Source organism: Brachyistius frenatus, unplaced genomic scaffold, assembly GCF_029030835.1.
Source record: "Brachyistius frenatus isolate BFR_SWC_R1_liver_20210118 unplaced genomic scaffold, ASM2903083v1 Contig_101, whole genome shotgun sequence".
Taxonomy (NCBI): domain Eukaryota; kingdom Metazoa; phylum Chordata; class Actinopteri; family Embiotocidae; genus Brachyistius; species Brachyistius frenatus.
In genome coordinates, this window is record NW_027210700.1 from 839,897 (window position 1) to 864,174 (window position 24,278).

Genomic DNA, 24,278 nt, shown 5'->3' on the forward strand with positions numbered 1-24,278 from the left:
CAGTGGTGAACCTTCCCAGGAGCGGCCGGCCGACCAAAAGAGCCCAGAGCGCAGCGACGACTCATCCGAGAGGTCACAAAAGACCCCACAACAACATCCAAAGAACTGCAGGCCTCACTTGCCTCAGTTAAGGTCAGTGTTCATGACTCCACCAGAAGAAAGAGACTCGGCAGAAATGGCTGCATGGCAGAGTTTCAAGACCAAAACCACCGCTGAGCAAAAAGAACATTAAGGCTCGTCTCATTTTTGCCAGAAAACATCTTGATGATCCCCAAGACTTTTGGGAAAATACTCTGTGGACTGATGAGACCAAAGTTGAACTTTTTGGAAGGTGTGTGTCCCGTTACATCTGGCGTAAAAGTAACATCGCATTTCAGAACAAGAACCTCATACCAACAGTAAAACATGGTGGTGGTAGTGTGATGGTCTGGGGCTGTTTTGCTGCTTCAGGACCTGGAAGACTTGCTGTGATAAATGGAACCATGAATTCTACCGTCTACCAAAACATCCTGAAGGAGAACGTCCGGCCGTCTGTTTGTGACCTCAAGCTGAAGCCAACTTGGGTTCTGCAGCAGGACGATGATCCAAAACACACCAGCAAGTCCATCTCTGAATGGATGAAGAAAAACCAAATGAAGACTTTGGAGTGGCCTCGTCAAAGTCCTGACCTGAATCCTATTGAGATGCTGTGGCATGACCTTAAAAAGGAGGTTGGTGCTGGAAAACCCTCCAATGTGGCTGAATTACAACAACTCTGTAAAGATGAGTGGGCCAACATTTCTCCACAGCTGTAAAAGACTCATTGTAAGTTAGTGCAAATGCTTGATTTCAGTTGTTGCTGCTGAGGGTGGTCCAACCAGTTATTAGGTTTAGGGGGCAAACACTTTTTCACACAGGGCCATGTGGGTTTGGATTGTTTTTCTCCCTTAATAATAAAAAACCTTCATTTAAAAACCGCATTTTGTGTTTACTTGTGTTATCTTTGACTAACATTTAAATTTGTTTGATGATCTGAAACATTTAAGTGTGACAAACATGCAAAAAAAAAAAAAGAAATCAGGAAGGGGGCAAACACTTTTTCACACCACTGTATCTGTTTTTCTATCTCGAATGCTGGTATATCAAGCAGCCAGCCCTTTAATCTGCCGGTACACGGACCAGTTCATCTGTGCTGCAGCGTCGCTTCAGGTTAGACTGACGCTTGAGGAGCTAAACTGTGGAAACACTTATTGTTCTTCTTTTTCTGCGCTAGAATTTAGTCAAATCTAAAGCACATTAGATAATCAATAACCTTTATCATCCTTTAACAGGAGCTGGAGCAACTTCTTTTCTGATTCTCCTGTGCAATGGATTTACTTGTGTGTTTTTAAACACTATAGGTTGACTATGGAGCAGTAAAAATCTATCCATTACCTTCTTGGAGATATTGAAAGATCTCTGATCATCTCCGGTCCTGGCCGACTTCAGCTACAATGATTCCTCCATGTTGCAAGTTAGTGACCAGAACCATCACGGACCAGTAATGAAACAATTTCACACAACAGCATATGCCCCGCAGTGCCAATCTTACCATCCGCTCCCGAGCCATGTGGGAAAAGTGCAGCAAGCAGTTAGAGAGAAATTAGATTTTTGCTATTCGCTGCTTTGTGTGTCTTTGTGTGACTTCTGCTCATCGTGGTGAATCAGAATACGGCAGGTTGAAGCAACAAGGTGCGAGACAACTCAGACAAGAGGGGAGCAGATGGACGGAAGAAGGAAACATGGCGGCAGCTTAGAGGAGACATAGTTCATCCTGGTTTAATGGAGAATTATAGACAGGTTTGTCTCAGGTTGGACAGCCACATCACCATTACCAGACCATTTACTCTGCATTTACTGTCTTGTAAAGGTCACAGGAGCGCTGCGGTTCAGCCCATCAGTCATAACATGCTTGAATATCTCCAGTCAAATCCCCATATAAAGATAAATGATGATAAATGGTCGCGGCCGCAGCTCCGCCGAGTACATTGTGATCGATCTTCTCCCCACAAACGATGTGTGTTTATTCGTACACATTGTCACAGCTTTTGGTGTCAATAAAGTTGAGAGCTGCGCTGCGTCACGTCACGTGTGTGATTTTATTTAACGATCGCTGGGTCAGACCTCTGGAAGAGTTTCACGTTGGCTTCAGACTAAAGCGCCAGTTCTGCGATATACCAAGCCAAGATGCATGGAAGTTACATGTTAACAAATGTGTACACACAAAGACAGAAACATGAATGCTCCCGATGTCAGTTTAATGAAACCAAATGTAACCATGCTGCTGTTTTATAAACCAGACGGACATAAACAAAAACACACTCCTATATCAGTCATTTGCATATTAGTCCTCGTATCCTGCTCCACCAGTCTTTAGATCTATCTGTATAAAAAGGACAATTTACTTATGCTTCATTGTTATTACACACTGAAGTGGCCACCTCAAGAATGTGTGTTATTTTTGATTTGTCACATATATAGGTACTTGTCAACCATAATTGGCAGTGATGTTTCAGTCATCACCAAACATTAGAAGATCATGTTTTAATATGGCTTTTTTATTTTTATTTTTTTATTTTTTATGCCAAAGTCAGATACAGTCAAAAATGGGAAAAGAAAACTGGATGTATGAATAAAATTGCATTTGAAAAGAACCAAAAACAACCACACAAAAAGGAAAAATAGCACAAATCACAAATTGTGCACAATTTTCAACTACTTCATTACTTTGTATTTTGTAGAATAAATGGAGCATTTGTTTTATTCTTGTAGCCACTTTAATTTAATTATTTTTCAGGGAATATATGTTTTGAAGTTGTTTGGTTTGCAAATGTAAATGTGAGCTTCAGATTCCTTTTAACAGTGGTGTAAAGATAGTTTTATAATTCTTTTTCCAAAACAAAACAATTGAATATTCTTTTTAACTGCAGTGGAAAACGGTCATCGGAAAGAGAAACTGTCAAATATGACTTTTTAAATAACTTTGATGACCAGAACTTCCCCATTAAACAAATGTGCAGCTCCTTTTTTTCCTCCATATATTTTAAGGATGTGCTGGTCTGAAATATTTAGACTGTTAGTTGTTTTTATCCACAGATTATCGAAGTGAAAGTTTAGCTTTCATGATAAGTAAACAAGATAAATAATTACAAATAGACAAAGAGAGAAATTAAATAATGCAACCATGAAAACAAAACAAAAATAAAATAAAACTCTAATAACCACAAACAAAAGTAAAAAAATATTACTGTTACATTTTGTACAATGCGACAGTCATGTAGAAATAATGAAAATGGCTTACTTACCTTTACTCTTCACTATATCACAGTCAGCTCACCAGAAAACCATGTGTTTGTATATCTGCCACTTGAAAGGACCCCGTGGAGTTCTTGACCACTAGAAACGCTGTAGAACAGTGTTTTCATAATCATTTGACAGCATGCAGGTAGTGCTGCCTGACAATTGGTGTCAGTAGTTTGCCGAGAAACATAAAAAATACCCTAACAAAGGCAGGAAAGAAGCAGGCAGGAAGTCAACATTTCATATTACATTTTTTAAAGAAATTCAGCTTGATGATGGAAATAAACTGAGTGTGTTTGTTCGACCTCAGGGATCCAAAGACAAACTTCTTGTAGTGAGAAAACCGAGGGTAAACATGATTTTGTCTGTTTAGAATAAAACTCTGCAGGCCGTCTTTAATGCAGTGTACAGTATGCTGTTTGTGGAGTTTGGGCATTATGCATCATTGATCACATCTATAACCCTGGGTGGGTTTGTCTTCTATAGTGATGGTGTTGCTGCAGCTTTAGTTGGCAAAATATTTTTTTTCCGTCTAGAAAAAGTCACGTTTTCAGACATCCAAAATATTGGGGCTCTTGTTTTCATTATTGTCAATCAAAAGAAGGTATTGATCAAACTCAGCAGCCCACAAAGAGTGTTGTGTCTCTTTAATAAATTATCATTCTCCTTCACTTCCTCTCCTGCACTGCTTCCTGTCCTCCTCGCTGCCGAGGCCTTTGAAAATGCACTGGCTGTTATTAATGGTCTATGGAGAAGCGGTGTTGGGGAGATTCTTCTGCCAGCTCAGTATTGATGAGCTATAGGGCGGGCCCCCCCCCCCCCCTCCGTAAGTAAACTTGTCAGGTCTGATGCATTGCCTGCACACGCTCAAATGCAAATCACGCAGCGGCGGAGCTTTATCTCAAACCAAACAAGAGAAGCGGTAGAACATCCCGGATCCTCAGTCCCAACAGAGCCGCTCTATCCGAGAAGATCTGATTAAGTGTGCCAGCAGAGCGCTGCTGCTGGTTACACAATATTAGGTGGTTTGCCTGAGGAATTTGCTTTAATGCAATGGGAAATGAGCTTAACAGAAAAGGGCTGCCGTATCAGCACAGGATGATATTTTTGGTCAGGTTCAACCAGGCAAATCTAAGTTTTTTTTTGTTTTTTTTTTTTTTTTAAAGTTTAGAGACAAGAATAGCAGCTCCATCTCTGAAGGAAAAAAATAAAGGAAAAATAACTTGAGATATAGTCACTCATATGCAGGATAAATTGTATTTCTCAACTTAAATTGAAGGGGGTAAACAGGAAAGAGCAGAGATCAAGTTGATTATGAGAGAGGAAGTCTTTGGGTTTGTTTTTCCATGGAGGATTCAGTAGCATCTCCAGTTCATGTTCTTTAAATGAGCAGTGAAAGGAAATCTTTGCGACTGGCAGCCGTGCACGCTCACTGGCATTTCTATTGGTGGGAATCAGCTGCGACTCTATCCTGCACTATGTAATCACTGCTATACTTGTAAAAGTAATTGCAAATGAGTGTTCTTGTTAAATGTGTACATGGATGATTTAAGCCCATCATAGAAGTGTGCTGGGACAGCATGATCAATAGAAACCCATCCACAGCCCAGACTTCTTTGATTACTTCTTGGTGTTTTATACTGTATGGCTTCGGAGACGGAGAAAAAAAAAAGCCTTGTTTTCCACGAATTCTCTTGTTATAGGGTCGGCACTGTGTGATTTGTTCTCATTATCTCCGCCCCTCTTTGGCTTTGCTGTATCTCTGTGCTCCTTGTGTTCGAGGGCTCTTCACCCTGCCCACGTCTTCTGTCTCGCCCCTCTAATTTATTTCTCCCTCTCCAGGATAAATGCTGTGTAAGAGGCTTGTGTTTTCCTCCCGCTCCATCGCACCGTATTTATGATGTGCCTGCTGTGTGGGCTATTAGTTCGGGTCATGGCGTTCGCTGTAGAGGCGAGCTACGTCGGACAGTCGTACCCGGGGTCCATCGTAAGCACCTCAGGCCCTGGTCTGCACCTTCTTCCATGAATATCCCTCCAGGGCCTCCTCTGGCTGCCTCACAGCCACTCAGAGCTGCAGAATTATGCTCTTCCTGCTACTTCCTGACTTTGCTCTGACATACACTGCTAATAGAATTCAATTTACACCTTCTATAAGGACTCCAAGGTATTAAACCAACATCTGGTAACGAAAGGCAACAATCTCTTACAGGGGATGGTTCGAGCTAATTACAAAAACACAACAAATACAACCTTTAGTGTCTAGTTTCAGATCTTCACCTCAACACAATGAAGGAGAAATTAGTTTGTGGTGCTTCACTCATTGAAAAAAGTCAAAGCAAAAATGTCCTGTCATCACGTGGCTTGAGAAATAGTGTCACATTTGCTTTGGGTGTAACAATCCTTTAACAACTCAAGATAAGATAAATTGGACTTTTTAGAGAAGTGAGTTTTAAGAAATTTAACTTTTGATGCTTTCACCAAAATAATTGCCAAGGTAATTTGTTAAGGCCAGTGTAAGACGAGATAAGAATTACAAATGTTCAACAGATTGGGCTGGTGACACAAATCCCATGACAAGACCAAAAAGCAACCATGAATGTATCAAGTATTTTGTGTGTAAAATCTGATACATGTTATTGCTGCATAGGGCCGCAACAAGTCTTTTCATTATACATTTTTCTGTTCATTATTTTTTAGTTTTAATTGATTAGCTGTTTGGTCTTTAAAATATCAGTTTTTCCCAAAACCCAACAAGCAGTCTAAAATGTAATTTTAGTCCACCACCAAAAGATGTTGAGTTGAGTCCCATGGAGGATTAAAGGAAGCAGAAAATATTCATGTTTAAGAGACTGGAGTCAGACAATTTAAATATTTTTTAAGTGAAAAAGTGTAATTGATTATTAAAATATTTTATATTTTATATTTAATATATTAAAATAGTTGACGAGTAATCATTTTTAATAATTGACAAGTTTTTGAAGCTCTATTCTCTTGTGCCAAAAAGCTCCTACATTTAAAAAAAAAAAAAAAACGCATCAAATACACCATTCTGCTTCCAGAAATTCTCATTGGAGACTCAAATATGGATCCACCCACTGCTGAAAATAGTCCCCAACAATTGCACTCTTTACCCCTGATTGAGTAACTTTGATAAAAACTACAGTGTCCAGATGTTTTTGTAAATTCCAGAGTATTTTGTTTTCATGAAAACATACAAATGCACGATTGAAAATTTATATTTTCAGTTAAATGAGACTCGGTGAGATTTGGTGACAGTGAGGAAAAAGTTAGAAAAACAACCTTATTGTTTAAGGTTGACCACACTGGCTATACGAGTCAGTTAAGACTCAGTAAAATGGCTAACATTGGCTTTTCCCCTCAAAATTGGGACTTGTCATGGGGAAGCCTGTGTAACAGTATTTCGACCATCGCTGAAAGCCGTATTAATGAGATTTTTGGCTTCCACTTGAAGACTTTGCTGGCTGTTTAGTAAAATCCTCCGCCCACACCACATAAGAAGGATTTCTCTGATCAGCAGTTCATATAAAATTAGTAGTAAGAAGAACATTTCATCGCTTGCTTATGTGGAATCTAATGCAACGCTACAGCTGATTTAGAACTGGAGTTTAGAGTTGCTTGAAAATGAACCTCTGGCTTTGCATAATGTAGAACTTGACAATGTAATATCTGCTTTAACATAGTTACAACAACAGGAAGGTAGAAGTTAGGAGCAAATCTGTCTGCTGAGGAGAAGAGAAAGTTTCAGCTTCTCCCTAAATACTTTCTTCTGTGCCAGGTGAGAAGAAAAAGGTGAGAATGCGTTGAAGTTGAGACAAGAGAACAAGCCAAACATAGATAACACATCCCAGGCTCGGTATCTTACGACAAGCTCGGGTCTTGTTTGGCAAATTACCTCTCCGACCTTTCAAAGAGGAAGGCGCCTTGTTCTTGCACATTTATTTATTTTTTCTTCTTTGTTCTTCTCCTGAGAAACTTGTCAGCTGTGACAGCAGCTCACTGAAGTTATCTCAGGTCCATGTCTCGAGGTGTTACTGCCGCTCTGCGAGGCGGCGCATCACTCCGGGACTGCGCCGAACGGAGTCACACTATCGCCTCTGATAAGCAATTAGCATTCAAAAAAGCTGCTTTCTCACATTCAAGTTGTTATTATGTGGTAATTTGAGCAAACTCGGTCCCACATTGGCCAGAATCCCCGCTGCTGCGCTGAACACAGATTATTCATTCCTGTAGTCGTTACGGCTTTAGCCTGTGTGGCATTGACAGATTCATTAGAATTTTATTTGTTTTTAAGTAAACATCAAAACAGCAAATGCACTTAGCTAACCACACACATTGGAAGAGATACACACACACACACACACACACACACACACACACACACACACACACACACACACACACACACACACACACACACACACACACACACACACACACACACACACACACACACACACACACACACATCAGTAAGAATTCATCAGAATGCACATGGCTTTTCTAATTACATGGACTTGCCCTCCTGCTGCCGGAGAAGCTCATTTGGGCACTGAGAGGAACGTGAGCGCTAAAAGCAAAGGAGGCTTGGAAGGATGGGTCTTAATGAGGGGAATCAGTGGAACGTGTCTGATGGTGACATTTCTTCCTGAAGCTGGAGGGCTCTCAATGAAAAGCAGGCCTTTGCTGCGGGCCCCGCTCCACCAGTAGGCCCTCTCATCCTCAGATAACCGGGCACGGTGCTGCAAAACAAGCTGCCCTCACACAGGAGGCAATTAAAACGCTGATCTGCTTACACACCCGGAAACACTTGCTTGGCTGCAGGCTGAGGGGAAGAGGGCCGGGGTAGGTGGGGGGAGGTTCACTGGTGCTGGGGTGCTGATATTTGTTTGTCAGCAGGAAAGGTGAAAGCGGCGATCCAAAATTAGCCGCCTAAGTAGTTTGTTGCAACATAAGATGTTTCTTCAGACTGCGAACTTACACATTACAAAAGAAAACAGATGGAGCTTCTACACAAAACACCAAAAGCAGCATTGGGAGAGTGGGCCAGACGGGATACTATTAAGTAGGAGCTGGCACCGAGTCAGTGCAGCTCTTTAACACCAGCAGCGCTGCTGCCAAGCTGTAATACGATCTGTTAGTGAAGAGGGTCCTGGGACCGCGGCAGGTTCAGGGTGTGTGGAGTGAGATAGACGGCCGTTAGGCCCAGACTGAGCAATGGCGAGTTCAAAGGATTGGTGACAGGCCTGAGCTACACTGTATGTCTTCTAATTGAGCAGCTCCCCTGCATCCCACGCCATTATTCCTGAGCTACCCTCTGGCAGCGGGCCCCTTGCTGACCTCTGGACAGGTGGAGCTGTAGAAATCACACTTTGTTTTTAACCTGAGGAGACTCATTTGGGTCTGTAGAAGCACCGGTTTGATGAATTCTAGTGTTTCCCGCTTTGACCGCACAAGCTACAAAAGCAAGGACCTTGGCACCGAACCACTCAAGTAAAACTGAGGTATATAACTTCGGTTTTGCTTCTGTAGCTCCAGCCATTGCTTCTATTGATTATGATGTCATTGCAGTCGTCAAAGTAACTTTTGTGATCTTGGAACGTGGTGACATTGCTAAAAAAGAAAAGGTCCAACTGGGTAAAAAACAAGAGCTGCCAGACAGGTTGTAAACAAGACAATTCAGCCCAATTAGAGAGCATTTTATTTGAAGGTAAACGCGAAGGTCGTTGTTGGTAATAGTCCCTTATAGCAGAGGAAAAATGGAACTGTGCACACCCAGGATAAGTATTGGTATAGAAACTGAGAACCTCAGAGAGGAATGGGAGCAGGACATTCGCCACTACTTTACTTCACCCAAATTCACTGTGAATATATGGGTCCAGCAGCGCTCTATTGTGGATTGTTTCCAGTCGTTGCATCCTGTTGGTCAGTTTGAACAGCCTTTAACTGATCGGCATTGACCACCATTCTTTATTTTGTACGCTAAAACTCTGCAGACATAGTTTGAACTTCTTTGGCATTATCACACTTAGACCCGCCACTGGTTCCTGATTGCTCTACCGTTCAGAGAGGCTGAGCAAACCTTAATCCGAACAGGGTTTCCAAACTATAATCACAGCAAAGACTCAAGCTGTGAGCAATAGTCAGGGAGATCCTGTTCAGAGACAGCCAAAGTTTTATATCGTGCTCTCTTTGGAAGCTGAAAAGTCTCAAACCACTTCTTTATATTTAAGATGATACAGACATGTTTGGTTGATAAGCATTTCCTCGTTTTCATTTGTCTTTGTTCAAAGTCTTTGCATTTTGAACTCTTTGCTTCAAAAGTACATCTTTCCATGTATTACTCGCACTGCTGTCTGAATAAATATTCCTAACATGAATCTGGATACTTGTGCATCATCAGAGTTTTCTAGCCTCTTCATCATTCAATGATGAAGATTTGAATAAGTACTTGTACAATGTTTCCATATCGGAGAGTGCTAAAGGCCAAGTGATGAAATGAAACAAAACCCACCGTTTTCTTCAAGTAATTCATAAATGAGTCGCCCCACAGTAACAATTCTGATAATTGATTCATTATATTTTTCGCAAACATTTTCAGGTTGCAGCTTCTGTGCTGTGCGAATTCTGCTTCACCCAATTTTGTATCATTGTGAATTAAATATCTTGCTGTTCAGACTGTTGTTTGGGCAAGACGAGGAATTTAACGAGGGCTCGGGGGAAATCATGATGGGTACTTTTTACAATTCTCGAAGTAAACAACTGATAGATTCATCAGGAGAATAATCTAAAAATGAAGAAACCCATTGTCAACACCTGGTCTAAAAGACATATTGTGTATCCATGGGAATCATATGGCTCACACCCATGCAGGATAACAAATTGGTCCTCCCAAGTGCAGATAATTCATTTTTAGATTGTCGAAAGTGTATGTGTTTTTTGACCAATTAAACAAGAACACACCACTTTTATTTTTTTTACCACTAGTTCTACAACCAAGCTGGTGGCTTTAAAAGCCCATAGTTTGAGTGATAATGGCAGAATAGTGAATGTAACCATTAGATCCCAGACAGGGTTTGGTAACCTTCACAGGCTGAGACCTCGGCTGCTGTTGTCCTCCATCAGCTGAACAACCCCCTTCGCTGCTCCTTCGCTGCTCTGGTACCGCTGCCCATTATTTCTGGCTATGTGGGTGACCTGTAGCTGTTGTGTCATTTTTGCACCATAGGGCTAATTGCACCAAATGGCAGTAGATTTTGAGGGAATAGATGAGATAGGCAGTCCGTGCTGACCGCCCAATGCCAAGCATTAGCTGTAATTTAGTTTATGGCTGCAAAGATTCTCCATGAGCTGATGTACTAAGACATTTGCAGTGAGCCTGTGGTGATGTAACTGAGCAATAATAGGGACTATTATTCCTTCAACAGTCTTTCCCTGCTAGCACATAGCAAAGAAACTTTACTAATTTTCCTTTTCTTTCCTCTTTGCAGCTGGCTGTACATTTGACGAGGACTCAGACCCGGGCTTGTGTGAATACCGACAGGGCCAAGAGGACGACTTTGACTGGCAGCTCATCAGGACCTACAACTGGCCACACCCGACCCCAGATCTTCTACGAGGTAGGCTTCAACGTTTGTCACAGTTAAAGGAAAGCTTCACAGTTTTTCCAACTTTGTCTTAAAATAACAATCAGGTGCTGATAAGACAAAATAAACGAGTTTAATCCGTTCTTCTTTTCACACTGGCTGTTAAAGAATCCCTTCATATAGTGCTTCCAATGGAAGAGAGTGGGGACAAGTCCCAGGTGGATGAAACAAACAGAAATATCCTATTTCCATGTTTGGAAGCACCACTGTGGACACAATTTGATATTTTAGCCAAATGAAAAAGGAGAAGAAGCTGACAACTTGGAGGAGATGATTTGTCAGTTTGCTGCAAAAAGGGGCGGTCAAAGGTCAAAGGTATATATACACATATGTTCCAATGTTCACTGTCAATGCCATTAATGGCTCTTCCACTTCATTATGTGTATTGATAAATTATGATAAGGCTTATACTTTAACAGTGGCATAAAATGAACAGAAAAAGACAATTCAATTGTTAATCGCACTTATTTTTATGACAACTGATCATCAACTAAAAATATCATGATCGTAGGGAAAATGTCCATAGTACTTTTCCTGTGCAAAAATGTTTTTAAAAGTTTATCTGAAGATAAAGATAAAGCTCAAACAAATCAGGTTGATATCTTTGGAAGCTCAATACAAATATGTATTTCCCTCCTTTTTGTTATCGTCTTCTGACCACAACTCAGCAAACTGAAAGTGGGACTTCGACTTGATCTGATTCTTTGAAAGGATCTGTTAATCGCTGGTATGAACCAGGAAGTGATTACAGCAAAGCAGAAACCGTTTCAATCTTCATAATAACACCTGACTACTGCTTTGTAAATTATGTAAATTATGAATCTAACATTAAAGGCAGCATCTTGTTGTTACGGTGGCTTTAAATCCAGCGTCAGACCGACTGAAGCTCCGCACTGACTGGTCGTCTGTGTGCCACTGCCCATGATGCATAATGCACACCTGCTGCAGCAGAGCAGCTCACGCCGAGCAGTTGTGGACTGTGCTGATGTTGGACAGCTCTCGTGTGAAAGCAGCAACAGGTGGAAATGAACATCTGGTCCACACAGACTTATCCAAGCACTCCTGAAAAGTGTTTTATGTTTGTTTTGCAGCAGATATTTAGTGTGCTAATAATCAAGTGTACAGTGGGCAGAGGAAAGCAGCAGATTTTGTTTCCTTCTTCCTGGAAGAAAGCAACAGAGCAGGAGTGAACATGCATACAGAGCAGGATGTGGAAGGATTCAATACGATACATTAGCATTAAACTGGGTTAGTAACTCTTTAAGGGAAGGCACGTCGAGGCCTTTCAAGTTACTTGAGACATGAAAGGGATACAAATATAATTCAGAACAAACATCTAAAATAGAAAACTAAAATACATTAGTACAAAAATCTATTAAAAAAAAAAAGAACCAGTTTAGACAAAAGTAACAATTTCAGCCTAGCTTCAGTACAATGTGAAGTATGAATGAGTAGTAGCCACTTGTATGTAGTTTTAAATGAGGGGCAGGAGAGCAGACCTTGTCCCAAACCGTCCGAAAGGACTCAACGCAGAGATATGTTTTGGTCCGAAACCATCCACTGCTTTATGAACCAACTGTATTCTGAAAATTAACAAGCTGTTAATGGTGGTTCCTTTCGTCCATTTCAATAGCAGCTATCATCCAGCCGTGATGTACTGTCAGTTTATTGTTGGAGTGAAAATGTCACACGTTGTAAATGCACATCTACAACAGCAAATTATGTCAAACAAACACTTTCTACTATTCTCATCTCACTGCTATAGTTTTGCATTGATTTTATATTTGTAATATGTCTGAGTGTCCAGCCTCAATAGTCCAGAAGAGAAAGGAGATACAAATGTTGCTACGCTCGTCTGAGTCCCCTTCAGTTATTTCCTTGCAGAGCATATGGAGCGACAGCGAGCGGTGCTGCTCAGCGGGGTTCGAGGGCTCTTTTTGTCCCGGTTCTCGCCTCACGGTTCATACAACCTTGTTTGCAGAGGTTATTCGGGCAGCAGATTAAGTTCTGCAGACTCCAGTCATGGCTTAATAGAGGAAAAATCTTTTTTTATTGCCACTCTTTACTCTGTCGTAAAGGTGCAAATATATTACTTTCATGGAAAGCACCATAACCAATTTGATTATAATTTATTGATTATATTACATGCGCATACATTTACACATTTTTATTGTAGCCTGAACACTGTCAAGAAGAGATTAACTGAAAGTGCGTGACTTGATCCCTTTTTGAAGCCTTTCAGTTCCTGCACCGTTATTTTACTCTAAATTACTTGTAACTGTCAAGTGTTAATACACAATTCAGGGTATTTCATTTTCCAAAATGTAAATAAATAAAGACACAAACACACAATTAATGTAGCAGCCCACAGTCCAACTAACCGTATCCATGGCAACGTTATATTTCCTGTTTCTTGAACAAGTTTACATCTGTTCACACAAGTGAAACAGTTTAACATGGATTGTTGAAAAAACTCAAATAACCTTCAGCTCATGTTAGTCACATTAAATCAGCTGATTACCATCTTTCTCAGCAACGTATCTTTCACAGGATCTTTTCTCGAGAGCTGCAACAATTAGTTGGTTATCCATGATAATAAAGTGAAGATATTTTTGTTGTAGACTGTTGTTTGGGACAAAAATAGACATTTTAGGCTGCACTTTGGTGCTTGAGAGACGCTGGTCAACATTTTTCACCATTTTCTGACATTTTAAAGACCAAACAGCTCGTTGATTAATCTTGAGAAGAATTGACACATTAATCTATAATGAAAATAACTGTCAGAAATGTATCCCAGTTTTGTTTTGTCGATGCAATGTACCTCTGTACTGGTTCTGATAGCTGCTTTCAGATAATAAAATCTACATTCGGTGCCTCAAACCATATATGGTTGGAAAAGGTAAGAAGCCCCCCTTTACTTGTCCCAGCTAGCCAAGGGATGCTATTTACTGGCCAAGTGAAGCTAGTCACAAGTGAACTAGTCACATATCCAGTGGGTAGCTGCAGCAGATATGTGAGTTACTTGCCCTGCTGAATGGGTAGCTGAGCTCGGTGGGTGGTTGACTCTCCTCGATTGATAAGAAGGAGTGCCTGTCAGTTTCCATCACAGGTCTCTCATTTACCACCACCAACCCATCAGCATCTAAATCAGCTGCTGGCTTCAACTTAAACATCCACACAGGCTCCTCCGGCCTCTTAGTGGTCTCATGTCCCTCCCCCCACGCCCTGCACCTCACGCCTTCACCCAACCACACAAACACAAGGCTCTCAAATGTGAGTGAGAATACAATATGTGCTAATGGGACAGGAAATGTTACTGAGGAAACCACTGTAAGTACAATCACCACCATCATGTCATTTTCAAGAGAAAGTTTGGTTTAATAACCAAGTATGATGGCCACACAGTCATCAGCCCACCGTGGTGGTTTTGCTCTCAGGTTACTGAATACTGCAATATTTAGTTTGTATAAACAAATGTAAACCACAGAGGCACCGAGTTTGGAGATATTTACCGTCTAGTTCAGAGATAGCGATGTAAACAATGCTGCTTTGGTACAAAACCACAACACAGAACAAGTCACTCGCCTGCGATAAAGCCGGCCTGCTGCTGCTGCTTTTATGTGCTGTGTTGTTTTTCCAGACGCTTCATTATGGGCGCTCTGTGAATGTTCAGAACAAAATAATGACACATTTAATGAAAACAAATTTAATGCAAACTGGCTGGGCCTGTTTGTGCAGCATGCTGTCAGCGGCCGGAGGGACCCGCGAGTTCAAACCGCAAGTCTGAACTCATTTCAGAGTTGTCCAGGAGGGGCCAAAGAAAGGCATATACATTAGTGTTGGTGCTATGGCAGTTAATTAGGGGACATTCTTTGACAGCATTTTTAAATAGACTTTTACTGTGAATGTTGTCCTTTCAAATAATTGATCTTTTTTTTAATTAGTTTTTTTCCCCTTTATTTTGCCTAACTTCAAAGTTTGCACAGTCATCTCCAACCTTTTTTCCTCTGACATCTACTGTGAATAAATGTTACTAATCATTTAGTGAGCTGAGCTCCACCTAAACTAGCTGAATAAGCTTCTTTTATTTGAACAATAACAAACCGATAGTCAACAAACACATATTTGACTAGCAGCTACTGGTTGGAGACCCCCTGCTTTACAGAGTGATCCAGCTTTCAACTTTTTACAGTGTAATTAAAGAACAAAATTGCAACGTGGGGAATGGCTCTACGCATGCAGTAGGTTTCATTATCGTCCACTACAAGAAAACATGTAACTGTCACGCCCAGACAGGCCAAAGCGTGGCTATTTCACGTTTTGCTGTGGTGGACCGGCATGTCTATTTCACATTTCGCCATGATAACAGTTTGAATGGATGGAAAAGTTTAAACAAAGGAAGAGCATTTTCGGGAAATAAACATTTCTTCTGCCAAATTTGGTCTATTCTTATTTCCCGAAGCCTCAAGGAGAGTGTGATTCCTTTAATTAGAAAATGTTACATGAATCATGTCATACCAGTCCTCTTTGGCTTTAGTCATTTCTTTATGATACTGATTGCTCAGTAAACCAGATAAGTATTTTGTTTAAATATTTTTAGATGTTGAATGTAGAAGCTCGAAAAGGAGTTTGTGGCACATAAAAGTAACTTTTGTCCTGACTATGGTCACTAATTGTAAATCTTTCACCAAAAGGTATTTCATTCTGGACAGGACAAAAACAGGTGGTCGTGATTCAGGAGCTGGAAGAGGCTGAGCAGTGTGACTGAACAGCTGAATCTTCCAGCTCTCCACAGGGTTGAGCTTGATATCCTCCAGTGAAATTCACAATATTTTGTTAAGGCTAATTGGTCCTTTTGATTTACATTGTCCTCAATGATCACTTCACAGACATGTTCTGTGGCAAATCATAAAAATATGAAGGAATTCCAGATCATTCAAATTGTCTATTTGTCAGATCAAAGTTGGATCTAAGAGACAAAAAGAAGATGAAGCATGATAACTTAATACAGATACAGGGGGAGTTAGGTTAGGGTTAGGTTAGGTAGTTACTTTATTAATCCCCGAAGGACATTTTTTGTTTGAGTTATCAGGGAAGAACAGCTTTGCAGATTTGGATCAGTCCCTCGGACCCTGCTTGGATATAGAAACTTGTATCTAGATACAGTATGTCCAATCTTTTTAAACCTAGCCGAGACTAACTGCAGCCATCCTTCCCTCACCTCCCATCACAATGCTCCTTAGACACCTCTCAGGAGATATATTTCAGATTGTGTTTTGCCTCCTGACTTACTTTTGATTTACAATAAGAGCAGCAAACACTGACTGCTACTAAATAGAAGAAAACAACATTTGTGCTCGGCCATGCAGCTCAAAATAACAAAAAAAAAAACCAGTGGTGGTGGCTGCTGAATTTGTTGCCTCAGGGAGGCAATGAACTGTATCACCTTGTGAGTTGTTTGGCAAAATAAACTGTGTTTCTGAGGGTTTATCTTTCTATATGGCCGATACAGAGCTGCCTATGTGGCTGTCCGGTGCAGACTGGGATGCATTTGCCTTCATGATATTCCAATCGAATGTGCTGTGATGAATGGAGACCCGGTTGATTCTTACATTTTCGCTTCTTTCACTTTTATATAATGTCTTAAAAACGCAGTTAGCAATCTTTTTTGCATTAGAAATAGAGCAAAAGGTTATTTGTAATGTTAACAAGTTTACTTATGGACAAACTCTGAGAAATATCACCCAACTCCGTAGATATCTTTAGTTCTATGGAAATTGTTATGCCTCTTTTAGCTCATTGTTTTGTTTTGTCTGACAGCACATTTACTGTTTGCTTCAGTCTCACTTCTCTCGTGTTTCCAGGTGTTTGCAGCTGCACTTATTTGAAGTAATCAAACATACAACATATTTGATGTTGATTCAATGCATGTCCCGCTGCCAGTTTATTTGTATCCAATTAAACAAAAAATGGTTCAACCATAAACATAAATTAGAAAGTTTCATTTAAATAAATTTAACAAATGAATAATTCTCAGTTATTACACATTGAACAAACAACAGCATTGTTTCACTTTTTTTAATTGTTGTTTCAGCTAAAACAAAAAGCAGGTAGACAAAGTAATAATGTAGCATAGCTAAACTTCAATTCTTTAGCTCATTTACAGTGAAAGAACCAGATGATTTTCTTAAGAGCGGGTGGAGACCAAAACAGAGATAAAAAGAAGAGTGAATATTTGACTTAGATTCATCAAGTGGCCAGAAAGATCTGTAAATACCATAATGTTCTGCTTTTATAAGATGATCAAATATGCTGCTCTCAAAAGGCCAAAACGACAACAACAAAAATGCAGCGTTAAAATCATTTAAAAAAAAAATTTAATTTAAGGATTTGTTTGTATCTGTTTTAGTTAATTGATGACACAGAAAAGTAGCAAATCCTTTTATGTGAGAATAAATACATTTTTGCTTGAAAAGTTACTGAAAAACAATCTTTCTTTTTTCCCCTGTCCAGTCAACTAATCTTTTCAGCTTTTAAATGCTTTTATGGCACCCATCTGAGATTGCAACTCTTGAAAAGAAACTACAGATACACCCAATCCATTTCAACAGTCTCGTCAGTCTAGTAACTGTAGAAAGCTTAGAGGCTGATGTAAGAAATTCTTCAAACAAGATCACCCTGGTCAAATTAAGGAAGGAGCTGACTTGCAGTGATTCCACACTGCTGACTGGCGGTGAAATATGCTTATTCTCACCAGTAATGACAGCAGTCTCCCTCATGTCCTCGAGAAAAGTGTGAACACGCTTTGTTTCAGGGTCTGGATGAATGTTAAAGGATGTTGAAATGGATTTATAACAACACCTTCGTGCTCACCGGGGTCCCTCCGTGATTTATGCCAAACAGTGTTATTACACTGTGTTCCAATCATCGACCTCCTGACAGCTTGTTTCCACACACTCAGTCCCCTCGCTGCTTTTCTCTTCCAGTTAGTCATGTATCAACACAGGTGACCTGCATCCAATCCGCACTGACATTTTACATATATGTTTAATGAAAACCTGACTGTTTTCCTCGGTGAGTTCTGCACAAGCAAATGTGCGAAAGGAAAACATCCAAGTGGGGAAGGTGATGCCGGTTTTAAGCTGCTGGCTCCGGTAAATTGTTGGCGATTTGTGGAAAGGAGCTGGCAGACGTCCGGGACTTTATAATTCATTCGCAGTTATCAAATGCTTGTTCCGCTGTTCTAGGCAAAGCTCCCCCGAGGCCGGCTGGGTATGTTAACGAACTCCGTGGGATTGGTGGAGTCTAGCATGGGTCATTGCTGATTACACTTCCTGGTGTTCCTCAGGGGCCGGCAGCGTCACAAAGACCGCTTTTCATCTTCTTTCCATCCATTAGAGAAGGTTGATTTCAGGCGGGATGAGCACATGCTCGGATGGCTCGGATGTTCCTCTCAGCTGCTGCTGTATAAGAGATGAAGATTTGATATATAGCTGAGTGAGATCCCATCATCACAGGAACCTGCTGTGAGTCCACTTATGGAGCTCGTACATTACCCATACTGTGTTAAAGACCAGTGCTGCCTTACAAAGGCAGGCAGCTGTAACTGCACAAACACTGAGGCTGAGGAAAAAGGGTTTAAAGTGTTAGTCTGAACTGTGTAACAGATATAATGGTTTGTGCCTCTTAAGGCTGATTATCTATCATTGTCACAGACTTTCCATTAAACCTGGAAACAACTGATTCTACACTCTAATGGCTGCAGCAAATGAAGGATCCACAAACAAAATGTCATTATTTCTCATCCATTTAAACTAATGAACAAACTTATATTTTGATTCAAATATATACATTTAAGCATTTGATTTTCTGTGCATTACTTTTACTTGTAATAGTGTATCTTTGCAGTGTGCTGTTGGTACTTTTCCACCACCACACTAGTACAAACCAAGTGGCAACCAACCATGACGTCACCCATTGGTTTGTGAATTTTGGTTATGAAGTTTTGAGTTTAGATGTCCGTCGCAATCTTCCTATTTTGGAGGCAGAAGTGACCATATTTGGACGAGCTGGGAAGCAGCGAGTGAGGATCTGGCTCTTATTGTGAACCCGAGGACACGACGCCCCGCCTACCTATAGAAGAAACCTTGACTGCACCACAGACCTGTCAATGAAACAGACACACGCCCCTAAAAATGCAGTGTTTTGAAGCCCAATATTTAATTAATGATGGGATTTCTTTTCAGATGGGCTGGCAAAAAACTAATAAGGAATTCCTTTAGCCAACAACACTGAAATGATTTCGAGAAAAAAAATATTGACTTTGTATTTCATGAGAGAAGCTGAATGGGAGTCTATTGAGCCCCAAAACATTTATGAGGATGTACTGTATACCAACAAGTTTGAAAGTGTTGGAAGCATTTAGTTATTTGAGATCTTCTGTTTTGCGGCTCATACAATACTTTTTTTAAGTTTGGAATCTGTAGTGCCACGAGGGAATTTTAGGCTCAGCAGAGGATGTGACTGTTATGAGGTGTGGCTGGAATGGACCCAAACGCAGACACAGTCTCGAGTAAAAGTACAGAAAAGTCTTTATTTTACAGGTGCCCAGGTGCCTAATGTCTTTTCCCCGCTCTCTTTCCTCTTCCCGAGTCGGGAGGGAAACTCCACCGACTTCTCACCGGGGGGAGCGGAGCCAGCTGGTGCGACCACGCACTCAGCTCAGGCAGGCAGGCGGCAGACTGGAGCGACTTGTGTGTTTTCCCGAGGTCCGACACAAGAGGGCAGCAGACTGGATACTTGTGACACAGGCTGGAGGAAGTGTGTGGTAATCCATGACACGTCGCCAGCACAGAACGGAACGGAACAGGAACCGGACACGGAACAGGAACTGGACACGGAACAGGAACCGGACACGGGACAGGAACGGACGGATGGCTGGCTGCTAGCACTGGCAACAGGTTGTGGGTGGGGTGATGTAGCTGAGAGTATGGACCGACACCGAAGGACTGCAGGACCGGGATTGATATAGTCTAGGGAGGTGATTAGTGAGATGAGCAACCTGCAGGTGGTCATCAGCAGGATTTGTGGCCCTCAGACTGATGAGGGGCGTGGCCATGGGAGGTGATTAGTGGCGAGCAGAGGAGGACACAGAACAAAACACAAGCACATGGCCAAACAGAACAAATACACAAAGGACACATGAGGAAAGGAGGTTTGGGGAAACAAAGGTCAAAACACACTAGGGTCAGACAGGGATCCTGACAGTGACTTCATTCACATTTATTTATACAGAAAAAAGTTAGCCTACATTACAGTGTGTTGTTGGGAGCTACATTCTCACCGCCTACTGCATTAATAAATAATGTATTTAGGCTTTCAAATGTATTTTTCTTTAACATAGCATCAACATGTAACTCGGAGAAGTGAAATTGATTTGCTATAAAGTTGCACTGGCTGTGTGCCAGAGTGCAAATGCAGTTTTACCTGTTCATTTCGAGTGTGAAGTCAGCTTTATCTGTTATGTTTGAATGCATCAATGGAGAATCATCTGTCTGTCCAACCCTCTGGTTTGTTCTGCGGCTCAGAAAGACTATGCAAGGTCAGAGTTTTCCAAAATGCGCTGCGAGGTAACACTGCAAATACACGTTTTCCCTCAAATTTTTCCAAGGGCTTTAAATTCTTTCGGAGACGCTAAAGAGACTGCAATTGAGACAACAACTTAGTTTATTGGGCACCAGCAGCTCGATAGTATTGATTTGCGCCCACCAGCCAGTGGAATACCAATTACATGAAACATTGCAGCTAAAAAGGAACATGTTACGCCCTTCAGCTTGCAGTTTTTTTTTTTTTTTTTTTTTTTTCCACGATAGTGTTTCTTCTGAATCTGTCAGCCTGCTTGTCATCATTGTGCTGCAGGAGGGCAGATGCCAAGGCTCAGTGTCTGGAGCAATGTGGGAATGGAAACATGATTGCTGTGCATGATACAGTGTTGCTGCTGTTCTTTTAATGATAAAATTGAACATGTTTTTTTCTGGATCAAACAAAAGCCCTTGAAGGGGGATTTTATTGGACTTAAATTAAATTGAACTCGCTGAGGACGCCTAAAAAAAAAAGGACCGAGTCAATATAACTGTGGGGGTTCTCTGAGACCTGGCAGCCTCTTGTAAGGTTTGTCGTCAGAGGTTTTCAGGGGGCGCAAAGGGAGAGACATCGGGTGGCTGGGACATGCACGTTGTTGTTCTGAAGACAACAGGAAGTTAGTTACGGTAGTTTGGCCTGGGCATTAACATAATTAGCAGTTACAGCAGCAGCAGAAGTTGTGATAGACAGCTCATGGAGGCAGGTAGGTGGGTTTTCTTTGACATTCGTGGAGTTGTGCACTGTCAGACTGTCAACACTGAGCTTTACTGGGATGTTCTGAGGAGTCTGAAGCCAAACAATTGGTGCAATTGGTGGAATGCCACTTCAGTTCTCCAACATGACAACACACCTGCTCACGGCACATTGAAAACATGCAAGTTTCTCCCACTCAACAACACAATCAAAGCTCACCCCACACCCTTACTCCCTGGTTCTGGCTCCATGACTTTTTTCTGTTCCCCAAAAAATGGACACTAAATATGATGTACGCTCAAATTTCAGAAACGTAGTCGCATCTACCAGTGGTCACAAAAACGCGTCTAACTCAGGTGCTGATGTTAACCAAGGTTCCTCCTGCTCCGTGCTCATCACAATGCTATGTTCAGTTCCTGTGCAACAATTGCAGTTTGAAAACTTCAAATCTGTTAAGAAAAGACAGAAAGAGACACTTTTTATAACTGCATAATCTGACTGACTATCTTCACATTGTAAAGTTTCCTTCAGTATCACAGTAATCTAGTTTTGTGTATTAGTTGATCTATTGGTGCACTGCAAACAGGAACTGATAGTGCCAAGATAGTGAGATCTTGATTGATATTGATATTATATTGATATAATATATTATATATATATATATATATAATATATATATAATAATAATATAATATATATATAATAATATTGATAGATATCTGATAGTCAAGATAGTGCTTTATCCTCTTAATGGTTTCCATTTGCTAAAATGTGAAATATCAACAAATACCGGCTAAATGTCAAGTATGTCATCCCCTTCTCTCAAATAGTTTTTTGGTGATAGTGAAACCCACACTGGATTTTATACATCATCTGTATAGCATTTCTATTTTGTTTCAACAGAAAAAGTGTTTGACAGTTGATTTAATCACAGTTTAATCAAGCACGCTGAGTCGGTAGCCAGTCTGTTGTTAATACCAGCATGCTCAATTACCTCATTTTGTTCGGCCACACCTGTAAATCAAAGTCAAACACGCCCCACTGCTCCGGATGAACTTCATAAAAGAGGCCAGTGTGGAAAATCAGGATAATTATGACTAAGACTTCAGTAGCCCATTAAAGGACAGTACATTAAGTGAGTGGTGACATTTCATCAGATAGTTCTTACTAGTATGCATATCAGCTTTCAACACAAATACAAAAGAGGGTATGTTTATGCATTTTCATCTGCAGCTTCTTTGAAATGGAGATGGAAACACATATTATGGTGTTGAAGAAAATGAATATTTTCACATTTTAAAAAGAGCAGCAGAAGATCTGTCGTCCATGCAGAGAGATGGTGTCTGCTTTTAGATGTCTTCCAAGTCTGCCATTTCAGAGAGACTCTGAATGCAAATATAATGTGGCTCACAGGAGAGAAAAAAAGTCACTCAGTTAATGGTTGCCGTGGTTCATCATAAATCTCCTCTGAGAATATGAATGCCGTCAACACATGGTCCAACATGCACACAACTTGGGGAAAAAAAAAAAAATCAAATAAAGCTAAGCAGACTTCTGAGGCTCTTCTGCCTTCAAACCTCCCTCTTGAGCTTTTAACATGATACTCATTTGCTGCACAGAACTTCAAACCATTTATGGTCTCCTGCCTCCACCCTCTGCCCTCTCGCCTGTCCCCGCTCTGCTGAGTCTTCTCTCCTGAACACTGCTGGCTTTGATGATCCAGAGCACGGAGGAGAAAAACTAACTGGAGGGAGACAGAAAGACTCTTTGCATTTAAATGACACATTAACAGAGAGCAGGTTCTCTTGAATCTGTGACTTATTTGAATTTGTCAGCATTTGTCAGTGTCTCACAAATGGTGTCATTCCCTAAAGTCACTTTTTTTTAGGTTTCTGGCGGTCCATCTTAAAATAATAATACCATTATTAATTAGATATTAGGCTACAAAAATATATTTAGGGGTGTGTCTGTTTGATTGAAATGCCTATTGTGCAGTTAGGTGTTCACTACAGGTGGAAGGGCATTTTATTAAGTCAGATTCACCACTCACTCCTCCTCTGCTTGTCCAAATATGGTCACTTCTGGCTCCAGAATAGCAAGATGGTGACAGCCGAAATGCCAAACCCCAGGCTTCAGAAAGCAGTGGGTGACATCACGATTGGTTGCTGCTTGGAGTTGACATCGTAGCCATTCAGGATGACAAGAAAAGCAGGATGTTGAAACTGTATTTCTGGTTGTTCCACAGCTAAAACGTTTTTTTTCCACAGCTTGCCACACGATAACCATTTACATCATTTATGCTTTCCTCTATTATAGGCAAGTAGTGCTAAAGCTAAGCTAGCGACCTCTGCTTATGCTGGAAATAAATTCCTGTTACTTTTTTTTTAGGAAGCTTAAACACGATCTAAGCATCCTCAAACATCCTCCTGAAGTCCTGCAACAGCAGAACTTTCCCTTTCCCTTTCAGGACCAGACTCCGGTTCAGAGAGCGCTGTCTACGGTCTGACGCCTCATCACTCGCGGTAAAGATGCGGCATAAGGAAAGTTGCATTATTCATGCTGAAGTATTTCGGTTGGCTGAAGGTGGACCTGGGGCCACACCTCCAGCCGGTTGGCGTAGTTACTCATGAATAATGCAAATATTCAGTGACTAGATTCCAAACTGTCTGCTGGGAGGCACAGGGGAATCTGGCTTGCATGGAAAGAGGGATTTGAAGAAATATTAAACATCGTTTGTGGGTAAAACTTAACAGCTATGTTGAAAATAGGACCATAATACCACATCTTTAAACTGAAGTCAACTGTTGCAGTTGTGTGAATAATATTTTGGAAGTAGTGAGACCTTGTTAGAGCTCTGTGAACCTCATTAGGAAGGAGGTCAGGGAGGATGATGTGGTAAACAAAGTGTGTGGCTTTGACATGGAGAGCGCTGCTCTACCAACAGCCATCGCTGGGACCTTT

The 24,278-nt window shown here is 41.0% G+C and overlaps 1 protein-coding gene across 4 annotated transcripts in view; it reads left to right on the top strand.

Annotated features, from left to right (window-relative positions):
* The window catches only part of ptprua (protein tyrosine phosphatase receptor type Ua), a 233,957-nt gene that overhangs the window by 50,737 nt on the left and 158,942 nt on the right, over nucleotides 1-24,278 (top strand). For all 4 annotated transcript variants that reach the window (XM_069711504.1, XM_069711505.1, XM_069711506.1 and 1 more), the window contains exon 2: nucleotides 10,827-10,955. In XM_069711504.1, the coding sequence (XP_069567605.1) occupies nucleotides 10,827-10,955 (129 nt within the window). The remainder of the gene's footprint in view (nucleotides 1-10,826; nucleotides 10,956-24,278) is intronic.